The sequence below is a fragment of the Herpailurus yagouaroundi genome, unplaced genomic scaffold (genome assembly GCF_014898765.1).
Source record: "Herpailurus yagouaroundi ecotype Mexico unplaced genomic scaffold, PumYag 211, whole genome shotgun sequence".
NCBI classification, from domain to species: Eukaryota; Metazoa; Chordata; class Mammalia; order Carnivora; family Felidae; genus Herpailurus; species Herpailurus yagouaroundi.
In genome coordinates, this window is record NW_024412442.1 from 7,951,934 (window position 1) to 7,961,756 (window position 9,823).

Here is a 9,823-nt window from a genome sequence, read left to right on the forward strand (position 1 = left end):
ATTACAGATAAAGATTTAAATGTAAGGCATACAAATTAAAAGTATTAACATACAATTTAGAATATTTATATGACTTTAGCGTGAGGGAAATAATCCTTAGCAAGTCAGAAACTCCAGCATCTATGAAAGGAAAGATAGATATACTTAACAAAATTAAAATCTTAAGAAATTATTATGGCAAATGATATAAATAAAAAGCAAAAGACAAATAAATGATAGTCTGGCAAATGTCTGTGTTATCAAATGGAAAACATCAGTCTCTCTTCTATAGGAAATGCTCCTACAAGACAAGTAGCTGACAGCTCAGAGCCTGGACCCTGCTTCCGATTCTGTCTCCCTCTCTCCCACCCCCCCACTCACTTGTGCTTTGACTCTCTGTGTCTCAAAAATGAATAAACGTGAATAAATAAATAAATAAAGTAATAAAAATATTTTGGGAGCAGAGAAGAAAGACTAATTTTTTTTTTTTTTTTTTACTTTACCTAACAATATCCAATACAGTAGGCATCCAAAAATTATTTGTGGAATGAGATAGAGAGGTAGAAAGGAATCAATCGGAGGGAGATGAAATAGGTTTAACTATGTTTGTAAAGGGTAAAAAGATAACCACTAATGGAATGACAAAGCACAGTAGATCCTATACATAAACATTGGGAGAGAGGGAATAAGAGACACTTGATAAAGTTGGCCAAAAAAAAAAAAAAAAAAAAAAGAAAAGTGAAAAAAAAGAAAAAAAAAAAAAGTAAAGTAAATAACAGACATCAATGGAAGCGATAAAAGGCAACATACTATTTATCCCAATAAATGTAAAAGGGTTTAACTCCACTCTCAGAAGAAACAGATTTTTCATGGTGGATTTAAAAACTTAGCCAGGTGGTGTTTTCTGGAAACACCTAAGTAAACGTAAAACAGAAGTGACACTATTCCCAATCTCCACAGATACCATAAAAGATTTCATAATAATAGTAACAACAAATGTCTAAGATCTCAAGACAAAAGCTACAAAGTTTTACTGAAGGACATAAAAATTCCTAAATAAATGCAGGATTATTTCATTTTTTTGAATAGAAAGACACACTATTGTAAGGTGTCAATTCTCCCCAAATTAATGCTTAAGTTCAATGTAACTCAAATCAATATTGCAACAGGAGTTTTTAACGAAACCTGATTCTAAAGCACACAGAAATAAAACACTGATTAGCCAAGAAAACTCAGAACAAAACTCATCGAGAGGGCCTTATTCTAGTCTATATTAAAATTAACTATTTCCATGAGGAAAAGAATGTAGCGGAGAAAATCTTTGTTTCAGCTTTGCACTTAACGCTTTGTGAACATTCTGTGAGCAACACTTTGTAAAACTGGAAACCTCCTAAATGTCCGTCAAGGTTTAACACATCAAGGTAAATCCAAAGAATAGAACAGTATGTAGTAACAATCATGACACACATGAATATTCATTGGCATTGGAAAGATATTCCTAAAATATTATAAAGTAAAAAAAAAGAGGAGGAGGGGAGCCTGGGTGGCTCAGTCGGTTAAGTGTCTGACTCTTGATTTCGTCTCAGGTCATGATCTCAGGTTCCTGGGATCGAGCCTTGTGTCAGGCTCCACGCTGAGCGTAGACCTTGCCTGAGATTCTCTCTCTCTCCATCTCCCTCTGCCCTTCCCTTGCTCTCTCTCTCTTTCACTCTCTCTCTCTCTTTAAAATTAAAAAAAAAATTTTTTTTAAGAGAGGGAAAGAAAAGAAATACATTTTTTATTTCTACCATTAAAAATATCCAAAAATAAGTATTAACTAGGTTAGTATCTAAGGGGCTGGAATTATGAGTGGATTTCATATTATTTTTAGTTTCTAATTTTTCATCAGTAAAATATATTAATAATAAAGTTAATTAAATGGAAAGAACAGGGGCATCTGGGTGGCTCAATCAGTTAAGCATTTGACTCTTGATTTCGGCTCAGGTCATGATTTCACAGTTTGTGAGTTCGAGCCCGGCATTGGGCTTGCACTGATGGTGCAGAGCCTGCTGGGGATTCTCTCTCTCTCATTCTCTCTCTCTCTCTCTCTCTCTGTCTTTCTCTTTGCCCTTACCCTCCTCGTGCTTGCTCTCTGTCTCAAAAAAAATGAACTTAAAAAAATTAAATTAAATTAAATTAAATTAAATGGAAAGAACAGAAAATATTAAGAATATAACCTGAGCAATTCTTTTTTTTTTTTTTTAATTTTTTTTCAACGTTTATTTATTTTTGGGACAGAGAGAGACAGAGCATGAACGGGGGAGGGGCAGAGAGAGAGGGAGACACAGAATCGGAAACAGGCTCCAGGCTCCGAGCCATCAGCCCAGAGCCCGACGCGGGGCTCGAACCCACGGACCGCGAGATCGTGACCTGGCTGAAGTCGGACGCTCAACCGACTGCGCCACCCAGGCGCCCCAAACCTGAGCAATTCTTACGCCCAGCATGAAGGGTATCTGGAGCCAGGCTGTGTGGCCGGAGAAGGTGTGGGACAAGAGAAGACGGCGTGGGACGATGCTGGCTCACTGGGGAACAGATGTGAGGAAAGGGGAGGAGTGCTAGGCAGATAACTACTGAGAAAGTGAACATTCACTAGGGCATCTTCAGAAAGTTAGAAATGTACCCCCAAGATCTTCAATAGTTCATCAAAAACCTACCATCTGTGAATTTACTGAAATTTTTAAACTATTATGTTTTGGATGAACAAGTGTTATAATTTTAAAGATATAAACAAAGGAAGCATTTCTTTTAGACTCAAACAAATAATACTATGTCGGATGCCAAACTTCTGTACAAAGAATTAAAGCACATATACCCTTATTCTAAAATTGCCTGCTTTAAGGCCTCATGGTTGCTTTTCTTTGGTGGCTGTATTCTAGAGTAGCCGTCACAGGACCAGAAGGTGAATCGTGAATGATAAGAGGTTCTCTATATGGGCCATAAAGATTCCCTGTTCTCTCACCTGGGATACTGTAATAAATGTAATACATAACTGCCTCCCCAAAATGTAGTTCTGTGTCTTCCGTAAAAAGCAAAATAGGAAAAGGGAGCAGTGCGTAGGGGAGAATCCAGTCCACGTGAAATCAACAGGGAAGTCTTTCACGTAAGAGATGGCATTTGTATTGACCCAAAAGGGCAGATGTGATTTACAAAGGGGACGGGGACGAGAAGGAAATGCAGAGAAAGCAAAGGCAGGGGCTGCTCACGGTTCGTAGGAATGCGAGGCTTGGAAGACGGCACCCGGTTCTGTCCCTGACCAGCTATGCACTTCCGGGTAAGTCGGTCAGTCAGTTGTCATGCGCCTAAGTTTATTTCCCTGTGATGACTGTCGGGTTTGGGGAATTATGTTACAGTTACAGGTTTACGTATATCCCCTATTGCCATCATCTTCAGAGTCCTTGGTAGTTTAAAAATTGAGGGGAGCTGCAATGCACACAGGGTCCACTAGATGGCAACACGTGGCTTTGTAGATGAAGGTCTTTCTCCCAGGAATGGAAGAAGTGGAATCAAACGAGAGCGAGAGTGGTTAAGGTTCTCCAGAAAACACAGAGAGAAGACATTGATGATCCTCATACTGAGCTCACTGTTGAGATTTACAACAAAGAGAAAGCGGATGTTTTTAATCCCTTTTGTTTTAGACCCATAGGTAGTAAAGGGTCAGTGTTGGCACATTCTGCCAGGGTGACTTATTTCCTAACAGTGAACTAAACACAGAATTATTCACATGGGGTCCAATTCTGAACTGAGCCAACCCAAAACCCAAAGACCCTCACCCTCAGTCAAGTGTACCAAGTCAATCATCCATAAACGTTTTCATCACAAAGAGCCCGCGTAACCCATCGTACGCCTCCAATAAAAAGGAAAACAGTTCTATTTCCTTTGCAGCTTGATAACATTTTTTAAAATGGTGTCATTATCATTGTTTATAGTAAAAGTAAACTGTCCTTATTTTTAGAGTTATGACTATTCACAAAATTGTAAGAAAGGAAATTAAAATCATCTTCAAGCAATAACAATGTTAATCTGTTTCTGCCAAACCATTTTTTGTCAACAGAAAAGAAATACAGATGCATCTATATACTTTTTCTAATTTATTTTTTTTTAATTTTTTTTTCAACATTTATTTATTTTTGGGACAGAGAGAGACAGAGCATGAATGGGGGAGGGGCAGAGAGAGAGGGAGACACAGAATCGGAAACAGGCTCTCCAGGCTCTGAGCCGTCAGCCCAGAGCCCGACGCGGGGCTCGAACTCACGGACCGTGAGATCGTGACCTGGCTGAAGTCGGACGCTTAACCGACTGCCCCACCCAGGCGCCCCACATTTTCTAATTTAAAAATATTGTGGAATCTTTCCATATTAATAAAAATATTATTATACTAATGATCACTGGCACCCAATCTTCATAATCACTAGCAACATACTCTGACTGAAATGTCTGGCCGTTCTTGACAACACTATGCTTTGTGAAGTCGACAGAAATGGGATCATGGAAAAATGGGTAATAATTAGAGAGGGACCCAAGTAGAGAAGCTAAGGAAGACACAGCATAACAGAACCTCACAAATGAGCTGATGAAAAATACATCCCAGAAAAATGTGGCTGGAATGAGGCAATGACCTGAAAACAGGGAATAATCTATGACCTCTTTGAAAGATCACATAGGTGATGAGAAGAGAAGGCCAGCAAAAGGAAGTACAAAGTAATGCCAAGACCAAAGTTGAAGTGAGTTGAGACAAAAGGGCAGATATGGGAAGAGGACACTTTGTAGTTGTTGAGATACTGTGAGATCCTCATCAAAGGGGGAACAGAAAAAACTCTTCAAGTAAGTACAGTATCAGGAGGAAAGAGCTGAAAATAAGAAAACAGCTGTCTTCAAGTCAAAAATGGACAACACGCCCCGTAAGAAATGATCAAGAAGGTATATCCTTATGAAATTACTGGACTCAAAGATAAACAGATACAAAAGATGTTCTCCTGAAATAAAGTCTCTCTGAAAGGTTAGAAGTAAAAATGTTGAGCCAGACACATGATAACCAAAGAATGAGCATCTCATTTATTGGTCAAGGTTGACGTGAAGGCAAAATAAAATTAAAATGAGACTAAAGAGAGACCTTTTTAAGTTAGAGAGTATCATTGTAGTAAAGATACTTTATGAATCAAATAATACGGTATCAGAAGATCACAAAGCAAAAATTGCAGAAAAAAATTAATAGCCATAGCCCCAGGAAAGACAGAAAGAAACAAAATAATAGTAGAATTAAGGTATCTCTCACCCCCACACAGTTCCAACATTCAAAAAAATAAGGATACAGCAGATCTAAATAAAATTATCAATTAGCAGACCCTCCAAGATCTTTAGGGTCAGTCCACGCCATGACATTATGTTGTATATGTCACCATTTACAAATATGGAGAACTGCTTTCAAAATGCAATGTTAAAGGGTCTCCCCTCACATACAAAAATAGGTAGCTTTTAAAAACAGGAACATGCAGGGGCGCGTGGGTGGCTCGGTCGGTTGAGCGTCCGACTTCGGCTCAGGTCACAATCTCACGGTCCGTGAGTTCAAGCCCCGCGTCGGGCTCTGTGCTGACAGCTCAGAGTCTAGAGCCTGTTTCAGATTCTGTGTCTCCCTCTCTCTCTGCCCCTCCCCTGTTCATGCTCTGTCTCTCTCTGTCTCAAAAATAAATAAACGTTAAAAAAAATTAAAAAAAAATAAAATAAAAACAGGAACATGCAATTTACAGCACAACCAAATGTAATGACCAACCGCTGTGTTTCAGGTAAGTGTTACAGTATGTTATTTACCAGTCTCCAAATCAGCCCACCTGTTACAGACTCCATAGCAAGAAGTCCTCCTACGTTAAAGCGACAATAGAACAACAGAGCAGAGGTAGGCTTGTAAAAGAGATCCTTGAAATTGGTTTTGTGCCCTTAGCTGTCTGGCAAGCCTTCCAGTCCCTTCTATGTTGTCATCTCAGACTGTGCTGGAGAAGGACCTACGTTGTTACCACGCGGTGGACCTGATATTCGGGAAAAATACACTGCTTTCAAGGTGTAATAAGCAGCGATGTTCTTCCTTGGAGAACAATCCCCATTACGGCTCTAAAAATAAGATCTACAAACCGTATTTATTACCAGTTTTTGTGCTAATAGGGACATAAAAGGCTGTTCCTCAGTTAAATCCAACGTCAACTTTAGTCCTACGAGAAAGTCAAAAGCTATAGGCACGACCATATCCACCACCATCCCACGGCCCTGAAACCCCGCCCACCACTGCTATAACCCACGGGCTTCAAAGCAAGATGACGTAACTTCTAGAAGTCAGGGGCTCTGATGAGTCAGGTCCAGTCACACATGACGGAAGAGACGAGGAAAATCAGCAAAACCTGTTATACACGGAAGCAAAGCAGGACCACAGAAGGGCTTTTCTTAAGGATCCAGGGAATAGGGAAATCGACAGAGACACAGAGTAGATTCTTGTTTGCTCAGGGCTGGGATGGAAAAGGAGACAGAGGGAAGGTGGTGAATGGACTTCGGGACTTTAGGGACTTTAGGACTTCGGGTTTCTTTCCAAGGTGATGAAAATGGGGTAACGGTCGCATATATCGGGGAGTATACCAAATACTACTGACGCGTACACTCTAAATAAGTGAACTGTATGGTATGTGAATTATACCTCAAGCCTGTTTTTAAAAAAAAGGAGGGGAGAAGCCAGGTAAAGAAAAAGTGAACCGACAAGTCCCGAGCAGGGAAGAACTCAGTAGCACTCAGGAGCCATCCAAGACGAGGCTTGCCAGAAGGTTGACGTAATCAATTCTTGAATCAGAAAAGCCTTCCTTTCCCCCACGAGGGCCACAAAGAGACTGCTCTTCATTTAGGCCAACCTACATGCATGTCCATCAAAAATATTTACTTCTTAGAGGCAAGGGCAATAACAACAATGTTCAACCTCCAACCGGTTAAAGAACAATCCTCTGGGTGTCAGTCTGACCTAGACCAATGTCACGAGCAAGTCCATGGTATCAGTTTTTAAAACATGCACAGCAACAGAATCCATAACACACCCTCTGCTAAGCCAGTTTTAACGGAACTCATGCCCTGTGAGAGGATCTCCAGTCTCTCGCGCGAACGGCGCAGGCCGGGACTCACAGTTTGCGATGTCACCTCGGAGCTGCAGAATCTGCGGAACCGGCATCGTGAGGACAACGATGTCAAACCGCTCGGGGGAACCTGTTTCCTTGGACACTTCCCACTTGTCATTTCTCAGGTTGATCTGGGTCACACGGTGTCGGAAGGAGACCTCGGCACCTGTTCCGAAAGCGAAGTCATGTTCACATGATCAGGATTGCCGTGCGAATGAGGACGCCGGGAAGAACCACAAACTGAATCCACTCAGGTGAACGAAACAGTGAAGTCTGTCGTCTACGGCCCCTGGGGCTCACTTTCTTTCTCATCCAGTAGGATTCCTCTCCTTCTCGCACCCTTGGACCTCCGGGTCCATGGCTGCCCTGGGGGGAGTGAGGGGGAGGGGGGAAACTACTGCTACAATCAATAATAATAACCACAGCTGTCTTTTATTAATTGGTGGAAAACCTTTATCAAGAAGAATTGGAATTAAGAGAAATACAATCTAGAATGGCCAGTCAACTCATTTTCCTTCTTTGCATTTATCACCGAGGTATTTTCTTAATTATTTCAGTAGTTATTTGGTTATTATTCCCTTCCCTATTAAAATGTGAGCCCATGAGCAACGAATTACGCCTGTTTTGTTTCCACGAATACCACATCGCATACACAGGATAGCACTCGGCACATTCTGTTTAATCAGTACCCGTTGAAGAGAACGAAACGTGAACCATAAACCAAAAGGTAAGAAAATACAATTGGATCAATAAGCCTCCTTGGGACACAAGCACTTACCTCACATTTCAATTTTCAGAAAACTTTGATTTAAAAACGACTTTACTTTTTTTAATTTCTTTAAGCTTATTTATTTACTTAGAGAGACAGTTGGGGGGGGGCGGTTAGACAGAGAGAGAGAATCCCAAGCAGGCTCCACCCAGTCTGCACGAACCCACGAACAATGAGATGAGCTGAAGTTGAATGCGTAACCAAATGAGCCACCCAGGTGCCCTTACTTTTTTTTTTTAATGTGTATTTATTTTGAGAGAGTCAGAGCGCAAGCAGGGGAGGGGCAGAGGAAGAGAGGGAGAGAGAGAATCCCAAGCAGGCTCTGCACTGCCAGTGCAGAGCCTGACTCGGGGCTCAATCTCATGACCCGTGAGATCGTGACCTGAGCAGAAATTGAGAGCAGGATGCTTAACCGACTGAGCCACCCAGGTGCCCCCAAAACAAGTCCACTTTTCATGTAGCCTCAGGAACAGAAAAAAAAAAAAAGTGAAGAAAGAACAAAACAGAAAAGCTCACTGAAAGTCCTGTCCATCGTTACCTGCCACACCTCGGGCTCCCAGCCGCTCAAACACAGGCTTACGTCCAACCTCCACGAGGCTTCCCTCCTGTGGCTGCTCCGGCTCAGTGTGAGCCCCCTCATCTGTGAGGTCCCTCCACCATCAGTGCCTTGACCATTCCTTCCGACTGATTCAAAACATCCGCGTGTTTTAGGTACGTGGGATCTATCCCAGGGGTCAATCTCTTTGAGGCAATTAAGACCATTCCATTAGCAGATTAGAGCAAGGGCTTGTAAACTGCCTCCGACCTGCCTGAGGGTTTGTCCAAGGCCCCAGCCTGGGGAAGGTGCAGGTAACTGGGGCGTCCGACCCACAAACACCGTCTCCGCTCTTGCCAGAGCAGCTCTGCTTAGCTTGCTTCTGTTTATTTAGGATGTCCCGCCCCGGCCAGGTCACCTTGCTCGCCTCGCTCTAGCCCTGGCCCTGATCTGGACCTCAAGTAGGCCTAGGAATTGTATATGTTCTATGCTGTTGTGTTTTCCCATGATGTTCCCTTTGAAAAGAGCATCGCGTGCTTATCGGTGATGTGTATTTAAGGGTATTTAAGGGCTCATTGGCCGGTGTGTGTATTTAAGGGGTTAGATACTGGCTTTAGAGATTTGAAGCCACCCGAAAGCATCATCTGTGCTATTCAGCATTATCCACATCCTAAAGCACACAGATAACTTCCCCAGAAGTCGGCTCGAATCTAAGCTACTACTGACTGGTTCGTCCAACAGCTGGCGGGCTGGTAAGCCTAACCGATTCCTAACTGTAGAGTAGTTTTGGAATCTCTTGGCAATTTGGGTTCTTCTGCACTGAGGGCAGACAGAGGTCGGCCTCATTAGAGTAGCTTATTTTCTGAACCAGCATTGGTCAAGAGACTGCTATGTACCTGGCCTGTTATTTGCTTGGATTGACAATGAGTGCGTATATTCAATAGTGGGTATACTACAAAGTGGGTACTATCACTACTCTTATTTCTCCAATGAAAGAACCAGGGTATTGATTTTTAGACGTTCCCATTACTACATAACTAGGAAGGGGTGGCAGAACATTAATCTGAATCCAGATCATTCTGATTCCAGAAACTCTCCCAACTTACGTTGTGGAATCACTAAAACTTTTGTGGACCATTTAGAGGACAGAGAGCTTTAAAGAAGCTTAAAGGGATAGAACTGTAAATTTTAAAATGGTATAGATAATGTCTATAAATACTATAATAACAGTTCTGGGTAGAGAGGGGAAAAGATTCCTGAAATATGACAAAGGTAATATTAAAATAAACAAAGAAAAAGTTTATATACGCTCAAATTATGTAAACCTTGAACTCAATTATATCAACATTTGTTTTTATT

At 41.6% G+C, this 9,823-nt stretch overlaps 1 protein-coding gene across 1 annotated transcript in view; it reads right to left on the reverse strand.

Moving 5' to 3' along the window:
- The window catches only part of RNLS (renalase, FAD dependent amine oxidase), a gene marked incomplete at its 5' end in the record, with an annotated part of 248,451 nt that extends 241,103 nt beyond the window's left edge, over positions 1–7,348 (reverse strand). The window contains one exon of the mRNA XM_040454195.1: positions 7,168–7,348. Coding sequence (XP_040310129.1) covers positions 7,168–7,348 — 181 coding nt within the window. The remainder of the gene's footprint in view (positions 1–7,167) is intronic.
- Between the last annotated feature and the right edge of the window lie 2,475 nt (positions 7,349–9,823).